General features: G+C 47.1%; 1 protein-coding gene across 7 annotated transcripts in view; it reads right to left on the bottom strand.

The window, feature by feature from the left end:
- The window catches only part of PPP1R12B (protein phosphatase 1 regulatory subunit 12B), a 131,395-nt gene that overhangs the window by 46,455 nt on the left and 60,283 nt on the right, over positions 1-24,657 (bottom strand). For 5 of the 7 annotated variants that reach the window (XM_041489518.1, XM_041489520.1, XM_041489521.1 and 2 more), the window contains exons 12-19: positions 24,332-24,457; positions 18,835-19,020; positions 18,127-18,312; positions 5,056-5,146; positions 3,921-4,073; positions 3,015-3,198; positions 2,362-2,474; positions 1,029-1,073 (exon numbers count right to left, since the gene is read on the bottom strand). In XM_041489518.1, the coding sequence (XP_041345452.1) occupies positions 1,029-1,073; positions 2,362-2,474; positions 3,015-3,198; positions 3,921-4,073; positions 5,056-5,146; positions 18,127-18,312; positions 18,835-19,020; positions 24,332-24,457 (1,084 nt within the window). The remainder of the gene's footprint in view (positions 1-1,028; positions 1,074-2,361; positions 2,475-3,014; positions 3,199-3,920; positions 4,074-5,055; positions 5,147-18,126; positions 18,313-18,834; positions 19,021-24,331; positions 24,458-24,657) is intronic. The other 2 variants (XM_041489522.1, XM_041489523.1) reach the window with 2 other exon arrangements.

Genomic DNA, 24,657 nt, shown 5'->3' with positions numbered 1-24,657 from the left:
GAGCTGGCCTCCTTGAAGCAGGTGATGCTTCTGTGAGCAGGAATATCTCACATTTCAAGTGGAGTAAAGTGCAAAGTAAGCATTGGGAAAGCAACGGCTGGCATGGAAAGATAAGGACATACTAAACGCCATCCCAGCACCACGTGAGTCTCTGGCCCCAGCAAGGCTTTGCCGCATTCTGGCTGAATATTGCAAGAATGAAAACAAAAACGGAGTCTGAAGAGTGTTATTGTAATTTTCAGCAAAGAACCAGTTAATTCCAACTAAATGATGCTTCAATCACTCTGCTGCATTGCAAAGTATAGGGAAAGGCTCCCCCAGGTTCAATGTTTTCTAGCAAAAATGAAACATCCCACAAGCAGGCTGACCCCTATGCAACCTTACATTTGCTATTTCTCCCAGGTCTTCCACATTGCACTGTAATAGCTTGGAAATATATTAAGCTTTGACATTGTCAGAGTCAGTCATGTTGTCAGGCTCAAATGTGTTTCAGACAAAGACAAACAAAACCAAAGGAAACTAAGGTGATTTGGAAAGACTCAGTAATTATTATAAAATGAAAGAAAGGACCTCAAAGGATGATACTATTGCAAGAACAGGACAACACTGAACAACCTCTGACGTGCTGCTTGCAAAGGCCATTTTCCGCAAGAAAGGAAATCCATGAGACAGGAGAGCAGATTTCAGAAATACAAAACATCCTGTCCAAAACAGCAGTGATTCCAAGATCCAAGGTCACGCCTTCCCCAGGACACACGGGATCCCACTGTCCTGGCAGTGCAGCCCCACCACTGCATTCCCTCCAGGCTCCACAACTCCTGTGCAGCTCTCCAGGAGAACATTGAACTCAGGCCACTCTGCAGATAAACCTCATCTTTCAGAAGAGAAATCAGTAAGGAATTTGCTGCTTGGAACTATCTGCCAGTTCATACTCCTGAGCAGAGCCTGAACTCTCTTTTAGACAAGAGTAAAAGCCACCAACACCCAAGAGTGACACATCAGTGATTCAGATACATGGTCTCACTTACCCGAGTTTCCTTCACTTCCTCATTTCCATCAACTTCATCTTCATCCTAGGAGGAAAGGCAAACAATAAAATTAGGCAGCTCTGGAGACAACAAAACTTTATCCCAAGAAGATAATGTATTGTTTATAGAATCACAGAATCATTAAGGCTGGAAAAGACCTCCAAGACCAACAAGTCCAACATTTGACCGAACACACCATGTCAACTTCACCACAGCACAAAGTGCCACATCTATGTGTTTTTTGAACCCTACCAGGAATGGTGACTCCACCACTGCTCTGGGCAGCCTGTGCCAGTCCCTAACCACCCTTGCAGTGAAAAAAATTATTTGATGCTAATGCTAGGAAAACTTCTGTCAAAAGAAATGCCTGTCCAAATGCTTTTTGGCTAATTATCAGATCAGGTTTGGTGTCCTAATGGCCATTTAGAAGATCTTGGTATTGAGGACAGAATTACTCTCAGGAGATGGCTCCTGCCATTCCAGTGTTTCTGAGGAGTTGCGAGGAAGTCCCTAATACACTGAGGGAAAAATACTTGGAAAAACTGCACATCTGAAATACTGTCATAATATTGACTTCCAAAAGTATCTCTAGTTCAGTTAGACTCCAGGTGGAAAGACTCATCATCCCAGGTATCTTGCACTTGCATAGCCTCTCTAAGCCACTGCCCTTTGTAACTGCTCCAGGATTTCATGGAGCAAATGTGAACTACCATGGCATTCCGGCTGATTCTGGACTCAACTCATTAACCGTAATTTCATAATTCTTACTCTCTCCTGGAAAAGGTGATCTGTTTTCCTAGCTGAGGCTCTAGCCAAAGTTTGGAGGGTTGGATCCCTTCTCTCAGACTGAAGAAATCCTCTGAAACCAGGACTAAGAGAAATGACCATGACACAGACAGCTCTTCTGCACTTATGCTGTGAGTGTTCCCTGGTGCTGGGAGGGGACCCAAACATGAGTTTTTTTCCTATTGTCTTTCTTTCAGGGGGCTTAAAGAGCAGACAAATTTGGGCTTGAAGAAATCTGAAAATACTCCTGGTGGCTTGTGACCTCCTTCCAAAGGAATTAGACTTTGAATCTCTCCTCTCCCATGCGGGCCCTTTCCCAGTCCTGCAGGGTTCCCATGATATGGCTCAGGAACAGGCTGCCCAGAGCCTGCTGCTCAGTCTGACACAGGCCAAACAGGGACGTGAGACCTTTGGATATGCCAGTCTAGAAGACAGCTGCAGAGGGAAGAACTAAGGGGAAATCAATGGACTGGGAAGAAAATCATGAAGCTTGGAACAGAAAGAAAATTCACCCTGGAGTTTCTCTTTCTAAGGAACTCAAACTTACATCTTGTGTTGAGAAGATGATGCCGGTGCCTCTCCGTCTCTCTTTTGGCCGTCGCCGCTCTCGGATCGACTGTTTGTTCAGGGATTTGTCGTCTGAATCCTGATCTTCACACTCTGGCCAAGCAAAGAAAGACTGCTTTGGTTTCAGTGATTTACATCTGCGCTTTTGCTAAGGTTCTAGGGTTCTTTTCAAGCTGACCAAGGTCATCTTGCCTTGTGTTATATTACAAAGAAGTTATTAAACCGAATGAAATGGAATCTCAGTGTCCTACTACAGCTGGATACTCACATTCCTTCCCTCATCAGAGCCAGGGAAGTTACCCCAGCTGCCAGTTCTCCCCAGGTCATCCTGATTTACTCCTGTTCTGAGGACAACCTGTACTAGGGGAACCTCTTTCCCTAGCTCTAATAGCTAAATGCTCCATCATCACTGTCTCATTTATTTATCCAAAATGAAAAATATCCTTTTATCCCTTTGTTACAAGCAATAGGAATTTGTTTAACTTCATTTAAACAAGTAACATTTGTTTTGTGACGTGGCAGCTTCCCTCAGAGTAACAAGTAAACGTGTTCTCTCCATCTGTACACACCGGAAGTTCTAATCCACAACAAAACCCTTGAGCTTTGTCTGTTCTTCACTCTCCTGGTACCTACCATTTTTCTCCATCTCTGTGCCTGCCGCTCTGAAATCTGCTGGATTCACTGAGTCCAGCCCTAGATATTTATTTGTTCGAGTCAGGTATGAGCTTGTATAGAGCAGAGGTGCTGCTGTGGAAGGAGACACAGGTGTCGTGGGTTTGTCGGGCTGTGCTGGGCCCCTCAATCGCCGATAGACGGTCTAGAAACAAAGAGCCATGACAGAAAAATAGTACAATGAAAAGGAAGTACCAGATTTTGGATTTCAGGGAATGCAGTAATTTTTCAGAGTGCAATGTTCTCCTCACTGCTGTTGGAAGTGATCACCTGCACTTGCTAGATCAGGTCCATTCTATCAGATAAGGATGGATGTTAAAGTCATTGCACAGCTACAGTGTAAAAGCACCCTCCACAGCTGGGAGATCTGGGATCAATCCCTTTGTCCCTACAGCTCATGGCAGGAGACACAAGTTACCTAATAGAAAGATATGATTTAGAGGGAAAAAAACCAGAGGTGGTGGCAGGGGCAGAAAACTGGTCTCTCCAGCTTTCCATTACACATTGAACATCTGTGGAAAAATGTGAACACAAAGCCTCTGCCTAGACTGCACAGCAGGATGGATTCAGGCCACATTTCTATCATTAGCCTTCTCATTACACTTTCTGGGATTTACACCATTTTATTTTCTGGCAAGAGACAGAAAGGTGAAATTCCCAGAGGAGAGCAAAGGCAGAGCTAAGCTCCAGCACTTCCACATGCACCTCCCATGCTGAACAGCTGCTCGGCAGTCAGCAGCGCCTCTTTCCAGTTAGCCTGTCCCCCTCAGAATAAAAAGATAACTGCCAGTGAGTATCTCCTGATGTCAGCTCTCCTAAATGGGTTTGCCAGCTCTCAGCAAAGGGGTGCTGAGGCAGAAGGATCACCTCGTCGTCCGTGCTCCGTCCCCACCGCGCGCGGCTCTCCGGCCTGTCGCCGCTGTCCTCGGCTCTGTCCCCCTGCGGCTCCTGCGCCTGGCGCTCCGCCCGCGACCGGCTGAACGTGCGCTCGGCCTCCTGCAGGTCCGTCAGGGTCACTCCCTGCAGGGAAACACCAGCCTTCCATTCATGCACAGAATTATAGAACCCCACACTGGTTTGGCTTGGAAGGGACCTTAAAGCTCATCTCATCTCACCCCCACCAAGAGCAGGGACACCTTCCACTAGCCAAGGGTGCTCCCAGCCCCATCCAGCCTGGCCTTGGACACTTCCAGGGATCCAGGGACAGCCACAGCTTCTCTGGGCACCCTGTGCCAGGGCCTGCCCACCCTAATAGCTAAGAACTCCTTCCCAATATCCCATCTAACCCTGGCAATTGGAAGCTATTCCCCCTTGTCCTGTCCCTCCAGGCCCTTGTTCAAAATCCTTCTCCAGCTCTATTGGAGCCCCTTTAGGCACTGGAAGGGGCTCTAAAGTCTCCTTGGAGACTCCTCCAGCCTGAAATTACATTTTCAGTCTTCCATGTCAGTTTAAAATGCCACAGACTCACATCTGGTCAGGCTCATGTTTCATCCCTATGGTAAGAGAAAGGGAAGAATTCTGTTGCCTTTACTGTATTTCTCAGCCTACTGACATAATCACTGACTCAAAGCAACCCAAATATATGTGATCACACTACAAACTAAGAGGCAGGCACATTGCAGAAAGCAAAGCTTGAAAATCTAACTCATGTATGTCTGTGGGAGGGTTTTCTAATAACTGCTTGAAGGAAATTTTGCCAGAACCTCTCCAAAACAGTGTGAGTGCAGACAAGTCCCTTGTCCTAAGAAATAACGTAACAGAAAATAAAATCCTGCCTCTTTACAGAATCATGGAATGGTTTGGATTAGAAGGGACCTTAAAGTCCATCTCATTCCACCCGCTGCCATGGGCAGGGACTCCCCCCACTATCCCAGGTTGCTCCAAGCCCTGTCCAACCTGGCCTTGGACACTGCCAGGGATGGGGCAGTCACAGCTTTTCTGGGCAACCAATTAAGCAGCTCTCTTCATCCTACTCATGAATGTGAACATTTCCATTCTTTACCTGGGTAGACCTGCGAGTCTGCCGGGCCTGTCTGGATCGTGCCTTCCTCAGTGATTCTGCTTCCTCATCCCGCACCGGAGTCAGATATGACCTGGAAAAAAAAGAAGGTGCAGAAGAGGTTAAAGTAAAAGCAGATGATCTGCCTTCCTGTCTCTGTAGACTCCTGAGCTATTATTCTCCTTCTCATGGACAAAAATTAATTTTAGCTCCATCTGCTATTGCTGTTTCTTTGGGACAACTTCCCCATGAGCACACAATACACACGTGTTCACAGCACCTTCTCCCCAGAGCCTCTCAATAAACCCTTTAGTGCTGGACATGTTCTGTTAAAAAGGTGCAGCTATTCTCTAGATTATTTGCTCCATTCCAAATCATTGCATCTTTACGAAAAGAACCCCACTCCTCATAAACACCCTCTCACTCAGACAAAAATCTCAGAACAGAAATCCTGCACTGGTGCATTCCTCAGACCCTTCTTCCTGTCATTATAGTCACGATCATATTCCTGCAATCTGCTGCCTTCATCAATATGAAACCCATCACGCCAGGAGCCACTGAACTGCAGGCATCACAGAGACACACGCCTTGGAAAGAGCCATGGAAATAAAGAAATGACCTTCACACTCTGTGTAAACCAAGATCCTTCACACTGAAAAACCCACCGTTAAACACAGACTTGTGCACAACTAGATTTCATCAAAGCTGGGAGAATTCGAAAGAATTATTCACATGAAAATACATGAATGCAGCCTCTGCCCTGGCATTCACTGGGAGGAACTGATGAGGAATGGAGCAGTGCTTTGAGTCAAGGAGTGCACAGCAGTAAATGATTTCCATGCTGGAGGAGAGGCTTCAGTCTTATGAACAGTTAATTAAACTTCGCTCTTCAGCCTGGTTAATATGGAATGATTATTCACACTGTCCCTCTGTACAGGGATGAGGGTGCTGGAATGCTCTTTGCAGGTCTATCACTGTCATGTTAACACTGTACCAGAGGTCTGCATGTGTGCAAAGGGCAGTGAGCTAAGTGAGGGATGAAGGTGAATACACTTATTTTGTCCTTGGACTCTTTTCCTGGTTTTAGTCCACCACCTTCATGGGAAAGGTAATGGGCTGAAGAGGATTTGCATCTGATCCAGTATATTGACATTTATTAGAAAGTTCACTACACTGCTGCACTGTGACAAAACCACAGAGAATCCAGACATTTGGATCATTCTACAATAATCTGCCATGGTGGGTTTATCCACCCCCAGGACCTGTGTTCAGTGCTGGTTCAGCTGTGCAGCAAAACAGCCTGGCTTCCAGAGAGGAATCCCCTTTACAGGCTTTCTTGGCTTGCAGGAGGTACAGTCACCTCCCAGCTCCTCAGATGTTGTGGGGCTCATGTGAGAGCTTCTCACCTGAAAGTGGTGCAAGGAGATATCACCTGATATATAATGTGCTGAACATCCCTGATCTCCAGAGGCCAAGGCAAGTGCAAAGGATTGAGTCTGTGCCAGGGATGCTGCACTGGAGACTCCTGGAGGGGCAGACACTGATCTCTGCTCTCTGTGACCATGCACAGGACCCGAAGGAATGACATGAAGCTGTGTCAGGGGAGGGTTAGGCTGGGTATTGTGAAAAAGATTCTTCCCCCAGAGGGTGCTGGGCACTGCCCAGGCTCCCCAGGGAATGGGCATGGCCCCGAGGCTGCCAGAGCTCCAGGAGCATTTGGACAATGCTCTCAGGGACAGAGTTGGATAGCTGGGGTGGCTGTGTATGGCCAGGGGCTGGACTCAATGATCCCTGAAATTCTTTCCCACTCAGGAGATTCCATGATTCTTTGAACTGTGCCCTGGGAGCTGCCTGCAATGGAGACGAGGGCTTGCAGAGCTGCACTCCCAGGGTGTGATTTATCACCTTCACAAGGAGCCTCCAGCACAACCCATGTGCATGCACTGCAGAGGAGCTCATTTCTTCCCATTGATTATCCAGACAGACACATGAGCTGTGATGGATATGCCAACACGGGAAGCGCCTACACTTCAGAGGGATGACTGTCTCTCAAGGATCTGCTGTTTCATGAACAAAAAAAGCTGCTGTTTGATGAGTGAAAGCTGTGCAACTCCTAATTTTGCAGAGCAGGAGCTCTCCTGCTCTCTCTGCTGCAGTGTGTGCACTGTCCAGGTAATGGCACATTAAGGAAACAATAAGCGTTTTCTGCAGCTTTTGACACAAGCAGAATCACTGCTGTTTGCCCAGCAGTCAGAAGCAATAAGCCACCTACAGGAAGAAGGCATTTGCAAAATATACTGCAAATGAAGTTCAGAGCAGTAGTAAAATAATATAAATTCCTGAAATGTATAAACCAAGTAAATTTGTAGCTCAGTACAGCAGGCACTTTGCTGCAATGGCTTCGAATCACTGGAATTTAAATCAGTGGAATTTACTCTGCAATGAGGATGCAGGTATATAGGAGCTACTGCAGGTATAGAGAGGACAAAACAGGTTTTCAAATGAGTTTCAGGAATGGTTTGGCAAATCCATGGGGACCAGGTCAGCCCCAGGCATGGGGAGGGGCTCTGCAGAAGGGGCAGCCCAGGCACTTGCAGGAGGCTGCTGGATTTCCTTGGTGCAGTTCAGCCACAGCTTTGCTTTGGGTATGGCAAGAGAAGAACCATTTTGGGTCTTTTACCCCATCATCCTCTCAGGCTTTTTCCCCTCTGCTCCCCCAGAATTTATATAAAAATACAGACATCTTACAGCATCATTAGCCATTCTGGGAGTCCAACCTGCAAGAGGAACTTGATGTTCAGCTGAGCACATCCTGCAGGTCAGCATGGCTCAGCCTGGGCCACAGCCGCAATCATTCACCAACTTTTGGGTTCTTTCCACTTACACAATTCATCACTTCCTGGAGCTCACCCAAAGCCATTTACAGCATGAGATAACTGAATTTTCTGAGGCAAGTCAGCAGAACCACTGCACAGTGACAGAGCTGGTTTCTGCAAGGGAGCAGTCACAGCCTGCTGTAGGCACCAAAGGAGGGGCTCTGCTGTCAGTACCTGTAACTGCACATAGCAGCCTGGCAATGCAGGCCCAGGTGTGTCCTGCTTGGGACCCTGTGTGCTTTGTTTTTTAATTTTGGGGGAAGGCAGAGAAAAGACAGACTTTACAATGTGTCACTTTGCTTACAAACTGAATTTTGAGAGACCTGAGTGTGCTAAATGGGCTGGAAGAGAGAGAACAAATGCGCAGGAAGGAGACGGCGAGTTGGATGCAGCTCAGGGCTGGGCTGGATGGCACAGGCAGAGCAGCACGCTGCTCTCCAAAGCAGAAACACTGCAGAGCACACTGCAGGCTGCAGGGCACAAGCACCAAATGGGGTGTGAGGAAGCCTCTGAACAAGCCACGGAGTTTTTAATTATGTTTTAAAGGAACATGCTGCTGCCTCAAGTGCAGAGCCTGTGTCACCCTCTTAATTCAAGCAAATATCTCGGGGTCAAAGCAGATCTTCAAAGGAAAGGCCCTATGTGTTGTGTTTCCTTGCAATAAGCTTTCTCTGAGAAATACTTGCAATAAGAGCAGCCATCACACCAAGCTCAAGGCATGTATAAAGCAGAACAGATTTTTACCAGAGTTTTGGCTGTAAGTTCAAGGAGAAGAAAAGAAATTGTTCAAGATGTGTATGTGAGAGCTAGCAAAACCACTGCAGAGGTTTACAACTCCCACAGACAGAGAAAAGTGTGTCCTGCTGCCCTGAGAGAGCTAGAGGCTTCTGGTTTGTGTATTACCCAGGAAAAAATTTGGTAACTGACTGATGAACTTGGCTCCCACTTAATTCTGCCTATTTTCAAGAAAACACCTATTTTCATCTGTCAACTCTTTCATCAAGGATAGTGTAAAACTCAAATGGATCCCAACTACTCATCACCACATCAAGGCAAAAGGAGCTGCAATACAATTCTAACAGAAGGGGATACTCAACCCAGGAAATAGGAAGGCTGGATATACAGGCTAGTAAACCAGGAATACAGGAGCAAATCTGTATGTTAGAAAATGCTGGCCAGAAGGAAAGAAAATACTGTGAGGAGAAACACCTCCCAAGTGAAGGGTTAATGATGCAGAAAAGAGAGGTACAATCTTGCACCCTTGGTTAGTGCATGGGTAACAAGAACAGAAGATTGGTTTCTCCAAGAAACATACAGTCTTATGACAATCCTTTTTATGACACTGGTCTCCATCCTGCCATCCTGAACTCCTTCAGGCATTCAGAGCTTTAAATGTTTCTGGCAAACCATTCACCACCATGGAGTCCTTTGGCAGAACATCACCAAGTCCCAGAGGAACAGCAAGAATGTGCAACACCTGGAGTTTTACATCACTTACATGTGGCAGAACAGCCGTGGCTGCCCCATCCCTGGAAGTGTTCAAGGCCAGGCTGGACAGGGCTTGGAGTCACCTGGTCTAGTGGAAGGTGTCCCTGCCCATGGCAGGGGATGGAATTAGATGAGCTGTAAGTTCCCTTCCAAACCAAACCTTTCTGGCATTCTACGAACACCTGGCAACAAATTTGGAAGCTAAACATTCACCAAGTTCTACAGCTGCTCTCTTCTCAGAATTTCTTCAAGGAATTTTGTTCTGCTGTCAGGACTGAAAATTGAGATACACCCCCAAAACAAGCTGCATTGGGCCATGACAGGTTCCCTCCATCCCTGTTAGGTCTTTCTCCAATAAATCCAGGTCCTGCAGCCAGCACAGTAAGAACATGAACTGCACACAGTAACTGGTTCATCATCACAGTTTTCCCCAGTCTCTGGAAATGAGAGTCTGCTGGTCATGAACTGGAGCTGGGCTTGATGGAGCTTTTCTGACGTAAAGCTCTTCCTAGGCCCTCTCCAAATCCTCTCACCTCTTTCTAGCTTAGAAGTGACTCTGAACTACACACATTAGACTAGAACCAACAGTGACAGTTTTCTTGGAAGCCAGGACAGACTTTTGGCTCTTCCAAATCCAGGTAACACAGGTAAGGGGAGCCAGGCACAGGTTTGGCTCCCTGTCCACAAGGAGGTGTGCTCACCACATGGAAAGCTATGTGGCTACTCAGACTTAAAATGTCTGAAATTTCTCTTCTTAAGAAGAGTATAGTATCCCTATTTCAAATATGGAGTGATTTAAAAAGTCTTTGTCACACATATATCTATTTCTCAGGCATACACACACACATATATATGTTTATATATACATGCATGTATATTAAAAACTCACGTGCACTGTGAAAAAAGGAAGATTAAAAAAAAAATGTCAGCAAAAGCCTCAAGTACAGATACTGTTCTCCTGAAACAACTGGAAAAGTACAGCATCCCAGCAATGCATTCCTACAAACTGGAGAGCTGCCATTAGCAAATAACTGTCCGTAAGCTGGAGGAGGGAGGAGAAGCAAGTGCAAGTTCTGCAGGCAACAATGCTGACAGCAGTTCCCAAAATACAATTCCTTAAGTTAGAAAATGAACTATGTCCCCAGAAGCAAGTCAATCATTGGCAGCTACATGGAAACAGTCAGAAAAAGAAACTTTCGTGCTCTCTTATCCAAGCAACAGGTTTTGGTTCTTCCCTGAATTTGTCCCTGTGCTGACAAGTTCTGCCCATCAGCCCACTGCAACTGGAAATAGTCATTAGAGAAACTGCCAGAAGCTGGATGTGCTCTGAGAGACCCTTCCAGGCAGGAGAGAAGGACAACACATCAGACTGTGAGTGCTGGAGCTTGCAATGAGGGGGGAGACAGCCTGACAATGCCGAGTTATTTAATAAGCTGAAGACAGAAGGACAACAAGATCATGGTCCTAAAGCCTTTCACAGCTGGCTCAAAAAGGCTTGGCTGAGAATTCCCCATTTTCAGGCTTTTGCTGGGAGCTGTTGTGTTTCAATCTGGACAATGAATTCTCAGCTCCTGCAAGTTTCAGTGTCTGAAACTTTGGTTACAGGTTGATTAGCAGGTTCACTAGCAGCAGATTAACTTCTTTATTTCCCACAGCTCTGCTTTGCTCAACATGTTCAGGTGCTGATCTAAGAGTTTAAGAGACTTGTGATCTTTACCGCTTGTTAATCACAACAACCAGCTCCCTTTATACCTGCAGAACTCCTCTTTCCAGGGGACATTTACAATGGGGTGAGATTAAATGTACGACAGCTGAGGCTACAAGAACATTTCCCACCAGGGAGTTCAGGATAATTTTGGTCCTTTCCCATGCCCTGTCCCTGGAAGTGTGCAAGGCCAGGCTGGATGGGGCTTGAAGCCACCTGTTCTAGTGGAAGGCATTGGGATGACATGAGCAGTAATCCTGACCAACCTCCCAACCCAAACCAAAGCATTCCATGGTTCCATGTTCAGTTCTGTGTGTGCCCCTCAGACAGCAGAGCTGCTCCTTTTGTGCCGTGTCCCCATGGCAGCTCCTTGTGCTTCCCTGGCAGCCTGGATGGCTCCAATACGAGGTGAGGAGTGCTCAGGTTGCAGATCCAGCTGGGAACACAGCCCTGCAATCCCTCTGCCAGAGGAATGAAATACAGCATAGGTACTCCTGAGAGCTCACCAAGTTTGGGGCTGGAGGAGTCAGCACATGCATGAGGATCTTTTAATAATCTATGTAATCCCTTCACATTAATTAATGTCACTCAGCATTATGGTGAAGAGTGAAAAGGCAACAAATATCACAGTGATTACATTCCCTAAACTGGCTGCAGTAACCGCTGCTGTGAACTTTTAAACTTCTGCCAGAAGAGGAGAACACTTACTTTTCTAAAAACCAAGAACAATCCAGGAATTATTTCTGTAAGAGAAAAGCAAAGAGGGCTGCAACCCCAGAGCAGAGATAGCCAACAACACCTGAACTGACAGTATGACCCTGTCACTGAATGGGTCAGCTGTGACCATCACAAGCACAAAGCTTATCAGGATGGAATATTTTGGAATTGTTTGTGTTCAGCACAGGACTTCAGGTGTCAATACACAGCACTGAGTGGGTTATCACCGTGATAGGGAACAAGGTGCACCGTCTGCAGTTCTCAGGAGCTGCATCCTTGCATTAAAAATCTGCTGCAGGAACTGGAACAGGATGGAACTTCCTGACACTGACAGAGGAAATCAATGTCCTGCCTCTGCCAGCATCCCTCCCATTTGCAACTGAACCAATACAATTTGACGTTTTCAACAACTTTAAGCAGACCTGTTAGAGCTTTCCCAAAAGCTAGTTTGCAGTCTGAAACAGGAAATTTTCCAGGGCAGAAAATCCCTGGGGAAACAAAAAAAAATTAACTTGGCAAAACTCTGAGTATTTGGGAAGTTGTCTTCTGCAACTAAAAAATAAAGCAAAAACAAAACTTGACGGTGATCAAATTCAGCTGCTGAGCCAAATAAGCCCGAGGAGTGATGTTCCCCTGCCAGCGCATCCCAGCAGCCTTCCACTGCCACCTTGTGGGAGCAGGAGATGCTTGAGCAGCTCCAAGCAACAGGATCACAGATCAGCCTCAGCTAAATTATGCAAAATATCACTGAATATTAATAATGTATCAAAGATTTCCATTTCCTACTGAGTTCACATAGCAATTTCTTAGCCAGTAGCTTTAGTTCAATTTCCAGTGTCCATTATTCTCAGGTACAGAAGATTAAGTCTGCACAAAAACTTTTCAAATAGAAATGCCAGGGAGGTTACCTGGCTTCTTTGGCTCCTCCAACTGTCACATCCCCAGGTCAATACCATGGAGCAGAGAATTTAACAGACTAGCTGATTTAGTGCTGAACTAGCTTCTCAGCTTTAGAGAAGCTTCTTTGAATTAGCTTCTCAGGATCTCTACAAATATTTCAGGTACATCCTTGGCTTTAACAGCCATTTTGGGCACAGAGAAGTAGCTGAATTTGTCAAAGTTAGTAAAGCCCAGCCCCTAAACATCCAGGCAGTGGCACTGGGATGGTACCAGAGCCAGAAGGTGCCATTTTTGCTGTTAGACCGAGGGTGAAGCGCGTGCAGCAGGGCAGTGGTTCCCATTAGTAAGCCAAGAGGAACTGCACACACACTGGGCATGGACAGGGCTGGGGAAAAGGCAGTTTTACCTGCTGCTTGCTCCACGCTGCCAAGCTGCAGTTCTTTTACAATGCTTAGCTCAAGTGGTCCCTGCTTCCTTTCCTTGACTATTCCTGAAGGATCCTGCATGGATTCCTGCTTTTGTTAGCAGGCCAACCTACAGCCTGGGCTCCCCCGCCCAAAGCAAATGCCAAAATATCCTCCCCCCTTCCCCTGAGGCCTGGGTGGATAAAGCCCTGCTGGCTGAGCATGCAGCACACACCTGCTCGCCGCCCCTGCAGGAAACCGCACTGACCCCGGCCCACACCTCGACCTTACTCAAAATAAAAATGCAGCTTGATTTCTGATCCAGCAGGAGCAATCTCGCCTCTTCCCAACATGGACAATCCCAGGCCAGCAGAATTCCTGCCCTCCCACGTCAGCCCATTTCAAAGGCTGCACCAGCAGCCTTTGAAAAAAAGGGACAACTTTATCTGAAAGTGATTAAGTGCAGAGGCAGAGGCAGGGAAATGCTGTCACAGCAGGTGCCAGATGATCGTTCAGCTCTTCACAGGAGAGAGAAACCTCTTAACTTCTTGTTGTCCACTGTGTAGTGTGGACAGGAATCCTTCCCTTGCCTTGTAACAGCTCCTTGCATGAGCATCCCACTGCTGTGCTTCCCCAGGGACCTTTCCCAGGAGATTAAGACCACTCAGCTTTACATCAGTCAGTGATAAGGATTATAGAGTCAAATGCTATTAAAAATATGGCAGCAGCGAGCTATTGTTTGCAGCCCTTTCTGCCAGCTCCTCACAAGCAACATTTAAATACTCCTTGAATGCAAATCTCATAGTTCAACTTTCACAGAGATCAGGGTCCTTTATTCCATTTGTCAGATCATAAGGGTTAAGGGACATATCAGGTGACACATCCATGCTCTTCCTAGAGGAGACATACTCAGAATGCCCACAGGACAAGAACCACGAGGAAAAGGACTGGCCAAAAATTGTTCATCTAACAGTACTGGTGGAGGAGGATTCAGTTATTAATATATTAATAATATATGCTACTATAATGAGCAGCTGGATCCTTAGAATGAAGAATAAATTCCTCTTGGGAATGAAGCAGGAAACAGAAGTGTTTGTCAAACACAGTTACCTGGCATGTCAGTGAATTTCCTTCAGCTGAAAAGTATTTCTAGGGGAGACTTTTAGAGGGCAAGAAGGCATGGGCTGAGCAGAGCCACCAGCCCCAAAGCTGCCCAGAAAACCAGTCCACCTCACTCCTACTCTGGATTTGTCATGGAATCCTGGAGTGGTTTGGTTTGGAAGGGACCTTAAAGCTTATCTAGTTCCACACCCTGCCATGGGCAGGAGCAGCTTCCACTAGACCAGGCTGCTCCAAGCCCTGTCCAGCCTGGCCTTGGACACTTCCAGGGATTGGGCAGTTACGTGAGAAACTGGTCAGAATAAATTAAAAAGTAAGGAGAGAGAGGAGTTTCCTGTCTCAAAGAGTATGTCTGATGGCAAGTGCTGGAACCACCCTGCTGGAACCTTCCCGAGGAACAGGAAGAACACACACAATGGCAGAATTCATTTGTATAAACCAAGTGGTGGTGGTGGTGGTGGGGGGGAAATCCTAATTCTTGGCAAACCAGGAGAGATTTCAAATTCAAGAGTCCTTTAAAACTGGCCACATAACTGAGAGCAGACTTGCCTTTCAGAAGTTTTCAGGGAAAGCATGTCTCACCCCACATGCCAGCTGTGAGCTACATGGTCACATTTCCAGCTGTTCTGGGAAGTAAAAGTTCCATAAGAAGAGTACGAAAAGCTTCAGCCAGATCTCCCAGACTTTTTCCAGCACAGATATCTCATGGCTCAAGTGACATTCCAGTATAGCAGGATCTCCTGCAGCCCCTTTCTAAACCCAGGGGATACTGCTCCAAGCAGGCCAGACCTGGGACACCAGGAATACTCTGCAGTGCACGACTGTCAGGAGAAGCCGTGACCAGAACCCTGCAATGAATCTGCTCAAACAGGATGCAGAGAACTTGGGTAGGAAGCTTTTGGTGGCACTAGAGGCCGCTGTCACCCTGGATGAAGGTGGATAATCCAGCACTGGGCTACAACCAACAGGAACCCCCATTCTCCACCATCTATGGGCACCCAGCAGAAATGAGGAAGCTATTAGTTCTGCCCTAGGAAGAACCAGGTCTGTGTGAGGTACTGCAGGCACAACACCCACACAGCTGACATCCACCCCAGCAGAGCCAGTGGACAAACACACTGACAATGGGAGACAATTTGCTTTTGGCAGGAGATCATCCAAATGGCCAGACCACCATCTGATCATCAGCAGCTCCAAAATACCCAGAAAAAAAAACCCAAAAGAAACTGCCTGACACAAGCACTGGCTGTGGGAGATGGCACTTTTCCAGCTTACAACATTAGCACACTGCTGTAGAGGAGCACTGGGAGGCTGGGATGTGCAGCAGGACACAGAACACAGGTGGAAGTGTCAGGAGGCTGGGATGTGCAGCAGGACACAGAGAAGGCTGGGATGTGCAGCAGGACACACAGAACACAGGTGGCAGCAGCTGGGCCCCAGCCCTGACCGGGCACAGTCCAGCCGGCACCACGTGGTGTCGCACGCCCCAAATGGATCTCTGCTCCATTGCCCCTCTGCTGTTTGTTCTTTCCTCCCCGCTGTAATTTACACTATTTCCCAGCATTTACCGGAGCCTGACCAATTCAGCTGGAAAACAAGGAGCAGGTGATCACAATGGGTCAAACTGTGGTGGGACAGGTTAAGGCTTATTGGCCACCACAGGATGCAAACCAGCACTCCAGAGCACTATGCCAGTCGTTCATTCAGATCCTGAGCAGTCTCTTCTGCTTTAAGCTTTTGGCTTCACACAGATAATTTTAAGGCCACAAGTTCGGAGATATCCCTGTGATCTAAAATTAGATGATCAGCCTGTTTATGTTTTTGTTGCTAAGAGCAAGCTGGTGCTTTGGAAACACCGAAGCAGCCCAAGCACTCCTGCAACAGCTGCCACTGGGAACTGAAATCCATACAGCACTGCCCTGACAACTGTTTGCCATTTGCCTTTTTATTTTACTGGAATTGGTCTCCTTCCCTAATAAGCTTTTCCTGTTTAGGTGACTTCTCCTGTCTCCCTGGGTCCATGTGTCCTAGTTCCAATGTGCAGGTAGCTCCCAGTCACTTTATCCCACTGTGAGGACATACATTCACCAGTAAGGTTTCCTCCCCCATGAGCACAATGTATAATTTCTGGGCTTTTTTTCTCTCAGTAGTTTGAAAGCATCAATTAAAGGTGGGAGGAATTTTCTGGTGTTTTCTCTTTACATTACCATAATTCACAGGAGATGGTTCTCTAATAAAAATGCAGGAGACAAAGAGATCTTCTGTATTATTTATAGAAACAGATTTGGCAGTAAATGCCAATGCAGTAATATTAATGGATGCTTTTTTGGACATCTACAAGTAACTATCCCAGTCCAGTTCTTTGTCTGCAGACAGGGCCAGAAGTCTGGGGGACTATGAGCAGCCCACTTCTGCAGGGAAAAACCTGCTTCTGCAACTTGATTCTGGGCTTGCCAAAATGGAGAGACCATAGTGAAAGGTCTTTAGTGAGAACTGAGAGCACAATACTCACTCTGTCCTCTTGCACAACCCCACTGGGCACTGGTAGTATCTTTTGGCAGCTCATCTCGATTCAATTGTAAATGACTCCAAGCCAAGTGACCTCCAGCAATGCAACAGAGGCACTTCCAGGGTTAACCCAAGTGTTTTCACACCAAAAATACCCTGCAGTGGCTAGTGTAAACTGTCCCTGCACACAAAGCTGATGTTTTGATACCTTCCAAGCGCTCCCTGTGCAAGCTCTGGGAAAAAAAAAATCCCAAGCAGCATTACAAGTTTGAGTATTTTCCAACAGCACAGCCCACCTTGCTTGGATGTGCTGCAAGTGAAGCTGAGCAGCAGCTCAGCCCCACCACCACCTTTAGTCCTGTAGGCTGATAATGCCCATTATTAATTTTGCCATCCTTCAGCCTCAGACCATTTAAGATGTGTCAGAGCACTATCTGCACTCAGGAAGGGTTGTATTTCAATAAGTCACTATGACACTTTGGAAGAATCCAAGCACTGGGTACTCTGCATGAACTCACTGCTGGTTAGAAACACCCAATTCATCGCTGCATTTTATTTTTTACTGTTTGCTTTCACTGATGCCATTAGAAGAGACAGGTTTTGGAAAAGTTAACCTGTTTGCAGGAAGAATATATGGATCATTTAATATTCTGTAATTAATGCACAGGGTAGAGCTCCTTTGAAAAGAGCTCTGCCTCCCCAGGTTTGTATTTCCCCAGTCTTAAAATAACACCATGTGATAAGAAAGAGATACCACCAGCTGGAGTCAGAGTCATTCCCACTGCTGCTACTGCTGGAACGGCCTCAGCTGCACATGGCAGCCTCCTACCTCTGGCTTTTCCAGTCAATCAAAGCCATACCTGCTGCTGGAGTCCATCTCCTACTGTGTAACACACCTACACGCCCCAGGAATGTTTGTTTTCTCCCACTGACTGTAAAGGGAATCTGGGGGACCTTTGCACCAGACATCTCCATCAGGGCATAAGTAAACACAGCTGAGCTGAATCACAGGGACAGATTTTATCTGACTGTATCTCAGTGCAATGGTCTTTTTAGGATGGGATTCTTTTTACCCACTGCGAGTCCTGCTCTGCTGTGTGTCCCTGCAAACACACTGGGATGGGCTGAGATTAGTACTGAAGAAAAAGGCTGAGATGCTGAAGAGACACGTAGAAAGTTATGAAACTAAATTTAACCTACAAGCCAGTGACCATTCAGTTCAAAACCTTCAGAGAGGGTAGGGACAGCAGCCTGGGAACTTCATGGAACAACTAAAAACCAGTTCTTACGCCCCCGCCATCACCACCACGTGAGAGCTGCCCACGCAGAGGGCCACCAGAGCCCACTCCTCACTGACCTTCTGCGCTCCCTGGCCTCCTCAGCCGAGAGGTCCTTCCCCGGGGCGGAGGCAGCCCCGGCATTCCCGGTGCCGTTGGCAGCGCCGAGCACAGCATGGTTTGTGATTACACCTAGAGGGGTGCTGGCACAGCTGCCCTCTGTGTTTTTCTCTACAGCAGAATCAGTTTGTTGCCTGAAAGGGGCTCTGAAATAGAGAAGACATACGGAAAGCAAAGCAAGTGAACTCCAGTGCTGACCAAGTCCAACCTTCTCGACAGAGCATGGACAGCTCGTCCTCCTCACTTGACAGTCATGTGTTTGTAGAGAACAGCCACAGTAAAATGAATTTTACAAAACTTGGAGAAGAATGAGCATGAGGAATTAATAGCTTTCACATCCCTGTCAGTAGCAAAAATGATCAGAAAATGTACCTGGTGAAAAAGCAGAAGAAAGGAACTCCAAGAGCTCCACTGAGCACCTGAGGGCAGCCTGAGCACACGCTGCGTCACAGGGACAGAGGGCACAAGGGACACACTGTGGGCTGTCACCTGCCTGCCAGTCACACCCACCACTGGGACTGTCCAACACCACCATCCTGGGATTGCTTATCACTCTGGAATTGCTTATCAGCACGTCCCATGTGGAAGCACACATCCAATCCCTAATTCACTCCAGGACTTCCAACCGAAACGCTGACTTTTGGAGCATTGTCTCTGGGAGCCATTACCTGGTGCTGTGGCGGGCTGAAGCAGGAGTGTTCACACCGAGAGATGTGGGGCAGCAAGAGACAGGTTGCCACGGGGTGCCCGGGGAGGTAGATGAGCCAATGGCAGTGGGTGAGGTAGCTAGAGATGGACTGCGACTGGCTGAAATGTAGGGACTGCTCAGGTCACTACTTCTACCAAATGAAGCACTGTAAAACATCACAAAATCACGTCCTTCAGAGCACAGTAAATATTCAACAGCACATGCCACAGCTGGGCTGGCAGCTGGGAAGGGAGCAGGTACCACAGGGCAGCAAAACATGTGCGAGGAGATCAGAGAGCAGTAGAGCTGTCACTGGTTGCCCACACAGGCCAGTGCCAGCAGAGCCCTGCTTAGCTAAGCCCAGCTCAGTTCCAGCAAGAGAATAATGGGATGGGGGTGAGCTGGGGAGGATCACGGAAGGAAAAAACCCTGCTGCAGTGAAAGTAGGGTACATGGAGCACTCTGTGCCCTGGGGAAAGGCAGGTGCAAGGATGAGGATGTTTAAAGCAGGAGAGGAGAGAGTGACATAAGCTGGTCTCGTTGCATCACCCCGAGAATGTCCAGGACTTCCAGTTTTAAGAACTTATTTCCAGTGGCTTAAAGTTTTGGCAAAGATGATCAGTTCAGGCTTTAATTTTCTTTAAGATATGTTTGGCACAAACTGTATTTCTGGAAAAAAACTAGCACAGCTGTCCAAAAATATTCAAGATTGAGAAAGGGAAATAATATTTTGCCAGTTTAAAGCAAGTCCTGAAAACCAATCTTACTGAAAAGCTGTGTTTGTGTTCATATTTTGGAGAAGATGAAGGAGGAAACAAAAAGGGCTCTTATACAAGGATAGACCCTTTCACTTTTTCAAAGAAAATCCAGTCTAAGGGGAGAGAAAATCCACCCTAATGGGACAGAAAATCCATTCTAGTGGGAAAAGCTGCATATCTCTGAAAACAGACTTGATGAAGTCTGGCAGAATCTCCTTCTCACACATGTCCAAGCCCTGCACACAAGCTGCTCACTGCCTGCACAGAGCAATCCAGTGTCTCCTAGGGCCCTGCCACACCTTTCCCAGCATCTGGCATGCCTGGTTGCTACTGGTCAGACTGGACTGTCTGAAGGATCAAAGGCTAGGAAGGCTGGAAGGCTGGCTCTCACCTTCTGCATCCTAATGGCTCCCATGGCAGGGCACACGGACCAAAGTGGTTGCACAGGAATAAAAGCTGACCTAGAGCAAAGAAGCAGGCCAGGACAGAGCTGCAGGTTTTAAGGAAAGCCAACAGAATGAAACTGGAAGTCAACTCTAGAGTAAGAACCCAGAGAGCAGCCTGAGGCTGAAATAACACTGGGAAGGGGCAGGACCATAGCCAAGGACAGGAGGCCAGAGAAAGGATCCAGTCCTGTTCACCCAGGCACCCAATTTACAAGTCAGTTTTATATGCCAAGGCCCCCAGCAAGCCCAGCATGAGCAGCTGGTCCTTGGGGGGCCAAACGGGACAACAGAGCATCCTGGAAGGCCTCCACAGGGAGGAACTTCCCATTTGGGCTCCTCAGGTGATGGCTGCCTGCCATACCCAGGTCACACAGGAACAAGCAAGTCATTGTCAGCAGGTAGCAACCTCTGCCAGACCCTAAACAGAGCTTTCTCTGGAATGCTAGCCCTGCCTGGAGCATGCAGGAGCAGGAAGTCCCTCCCTTCTTGGCTCTCTGCTCCAGAGGGAAAAGCCAAGCCCTGGAGATGGGCTGGGAGGAGGGTGGGAGTGGGAAGAGGAGCCTGGCTGGGGTGGGCGTGTGGAGCAAGCGGTCGTGGAGTCACATAAATGAGTGTTGTGAGGAGAGGAGGGCAGTGGAGCCTGTGTCTGGGGAGGGAAGGAGAGGATCAGCAGGGGAAAAGGTGATGGCAGCCCTGAGGGAACAGAGTTGATGTGGCACCATCCTAGGAGAGCCCAAGGCAGAGAGGCTGGGGCACAAGGGTGGCTGCAAGAGAGAGAAGGAACTTGGTCAGGAAGGGAGGATGCAGGAAGATTATCAAAAAGCCCTGACAAGGATTCTTTTTCAGAAGGGAAAAGCAATGGGTGAGGAGGATGGAAGCAGCACCAGGTGCCTGGGAGAGCAGTGATGTGGGGGATAAGAGGAAAGGAGGAGGGGGAATGGAAGAAGAGGGCACAGGGATGGCATTACACCAGCTCTAACACACAAGGGCAGAGAAACGTGGTACTGGGGCACCAGGCACACACTCCTGCTCCAAAGGGAGCCAAGGCACTGCCATGTCTGTGGGAATCCACCTCCCAGCCTGTCCTGCATGGGTGGCACTGCACAGTGTGAGGAGCACTCCAAGGCATTTACTCCATTGTTCACATTTGATCTGAACTGGACCAGAAAACTGCAATATAAAGGTTAGCCAGGGAATCCTGTTAATTAACAGCTGTGTCCATAGGAGTCTGTGCAAGGGAGGACTATGAAATTATGCTGAATAATTCAACACCAGAAATAAAAAAAAATGCTGTGACATGACACACTGCTCCTCATTCTCTAACATTATCACAACAGAACCATCAGGGAATGAGCAATGAAATGTAAAGCAACATTTCAAAGCAATAAAAAAATACTTCTGACTTTAAGAAATACTTTAAAGGCATTAAAAACTTTTACTTAAGAAGCTTCACGCTCCCAAAAAGCTTCCACATCTGGTAATAAAAAAGGTTTCCACAAAGCACATAACTGTTTTTTTAAACACACTGCCATGAGGTCAAACTAGGATTTGGGTATGGAAGTTGGCTGCAGTGGTGGCTACTAAGAACAATGGTTAAATATAACCCCTGGCTCCTAAATTCCTGATTGCTGGAAGCAAGGAGAGTGTGGGAGGTAGCAAACTGCTCTGAAGTTATCCTGGCTTTTGCAAGTTCTCCTTCAAAACCAGCTGCTGTCAGAAACAGTCTGGGCTGCAGGGACTGCTGTCCTGGCTCACTGCAATGGCTTTTATGTTACCAGAACCAGCAAGGAGGTATTTGCATAAATGTGAAATGAAGGAGAAACTGTGGCTGAAGGATTTCATTCCAGGGTGAGCCCTTCCTGGGAGGCAGCACTTCTGGCTGATGTCTGAGGCAGGATGCTGAACTAATCCAACCTGCTATGCCAGTTTTCCTTCACATCCTTTCATTCACAGTCAAAGTGACCTGCATTTTTGAAGGCCAGTACGCACTAAAATGGACACCAGGATATTAGAGCAGGGTTCTGTAGATTTCTGGGCTAGTGGCACACGCAGAGGAAGCAGGACAACTGCCAGTACCATGAGAGAGAGAGCATCAATATATGCTTCAACTAAAGCTGAAGAACATTTGTAACATTGCTACAAGATATTTTGTTCCCAGAAAAAGAAAAACCCAGCTCTTCCCCCTCTTAGGATGATCTGCTACTGTTGTTCATTCTATGTTTGGGGCATCATGAAGAACATAACTAGGGGTTAGCAGGAATACTGGGAAGGAATGCCCAGAGAAGCTGTGGCTGCCTCATGCCTGGAAGTGTTCAAGGCCAGGTTGGTGGAAGGTGTGCCTGCCCATAGCAGGGGGTGGAAGGAGATGGGATTTAAGGTCCCTTCCAACCCAAACCAGACTGTGATCTTTATGGAGATTAGGCAAATGCTGAGGCAGAGGGGAGCTGCAGATGTATACAGTCATCCCCTCAGTGACATCCAAGCATGTCATATTCCCTTGAATTCTTCCTCTCTAAGAAGAAGCTTTCACCTTTTGGAGTTGGGTTGAGAGTTTTGCTAATACTTGGAAATGACAAAATGCTTATGTCTAACCAGGTTCCTTTCTTCCATCTTAGGGGCAGATGCACAGGGCTGGAGAAATCAAAAGTTCAATACAATTGCATTCAATTTCTCTGTGCTGTCCTACACAAAACTATATGGGACAAAATTCTAATTGATCATGGTTTTACTGTTTGTATATGAAATGCAAACCCATTGATCTCTCCTTTAAAAGCACATTTATTCCTACCTGATAAAGCTATTCTCTGTACCTGCATGTGAGCCAGTCACTCTCTTATGAAAGGTCAGAATTCAGCCTTTGTGACAAGAACTCAGTATTAGTGACCTCCCAATGCAGCCTAAACCTTCCCCACTCCCTGTACAGTGTAACCAAGGAAATACAGTGAGTGTGTGCAGTGCAACACTAAATCTGGTGCAGGATTAGCTGGGATAAACCAGCAATGTTTGTAAGATTGCCTGGGGGTGACTGGGCTGTCCCTCAGCTCAGGGAGCAGCACAGGTGTGCCAGCTGCAAGGGACAAAAAAGTTTTCCAATGTAATCAGCTGCAGCTTGTCAGACCAGCTTCAGGGAGAGACAAGCCACGGAGGCTGGGCTGTCATCACATCCCAGGATAGCTCTGAAGTCACCAGAATGGAGCAGCAGAGCACAAGCTTCTGCTCGAAGGGGCTGCTTCACCTTTTGTGGCAATGGATCTGTACATGCTCAGCAACTGGCCACACACATCCTTGAGCACCACTTACCTCTACATAAACACAGCATAAACACTGGAACAAATTGCCTCTTCCCAAGTATCTCAAGCAATTGTTCTGACTTCAGCACAATTATTTAGTTCAGGGTGTAGAATCTTGTGAATCTCAATCTAAAACCTCAAGCTATTGCTGCTGTTTTCCTTAAGCAGAAACACAGTGGCTTTGCAGTGTGACATGGTTACTACAGGCTGTTTTGATGGTCTTCAGTATCGGCTGAAATAAAGGTGAGGTGCTGGCACTATTTGCCTCAGCAGAGCAGGGCATTGCTTCAGCTCACTCAGAGAGAGCTGTTAGGTGGCACCTCAAGGACACCGAGGCTCTGCCTCCCAAGGGGGTCCATGACACTGCAGTTACAGGAGTTCTGCCTGGAATTGCCTTCCTGGCTTCTTCCTGGCTCCTTTACCAATAATCAGCCTCTACAATTTCACACACACTGTGAACAAACTGCTTCCTTACTGCCTTACAAAACAATGGTGGAAGCATCAATTTTACTCCTTAGCAAGTGCATACATCATGCATAAGATCACTGCCACTTTCTGACAATACTATAAACATGGACTAATATAAACCAAAATTAGAGGCAAGCTATTACTTACTCACCAAGAGCTATCTGAACAACGCTTTTGGATTCTTATTACATTAATCTGTTTTTATGATCAATTTTGGTTTTAATCTCTAACCATAACACCAGCATTAAACAGAGAAAACTTTGCATTTGAATTATGTGAAGAAGAATATTTAAATCCGGTCCAGCAATTTGCAAATTAATACAAATTATAGCCTTTAAAAACATTATTTAGCATGACAAGTATCAAAAATCTTTTCTTTCCTGCTCTCAGCAGAAGAGGGTCCCAAGGCCAGTTACAAGAGGCAGGAGGCAACAAGCAGGAGGCTGAGGTGTGGGAGGCATGCTAAGAGTGGTTCTGACTGCCTGAGAACCCATGGAAGACAGACCTGAACATACCTTTTCAAGTAGGTGGATACATAGGTAGTGGGTGCAGCAGAGTGGGGAGCTTCATTTCCCTTTGGCTCATCCCTCCAGGGCTGCCGCGTGTAGGAGCCGCTCCGCACCAGGTTCACAGCAGATTCCCTACAGCAGGACACAGCACAGGCTTTGCTTAGAAAAACCTCTGCAGTCTGCTTTTGGTTCTTTCACAGTTTCACAACACAGATCCTTCCCTTACACCTACGTGCTTCATTGTTCAGGTGACACAGCTCAGAGAAACACCTGCTCTGGCCTTAACATCAGCTCCTGCTCTTGCCAGCTCACTGAAGAACCACAGATGATGT

Source organism: Pyrgilauda ruficollis, unplaced genomic scaffold (genome assembly GCF_017590135.1).
Source record: "Pyrgilauda ruficollis isolate IOZ18807 unplaced genomic scaffold, ASM1759013v1 scaffold95, whole genome shotgun sequence".
Lineage (NCBI taxonomy): Eukaryota > Metazoa > Chordata > Aves > Passeriformes > Passeridae > Pyrgilauda > Pyrgilauda ruficollis.
Note: the sequence above shows the minus strand (reverse complement) of the source record. Positions and strands in the feature narration are given on the sequence as shown.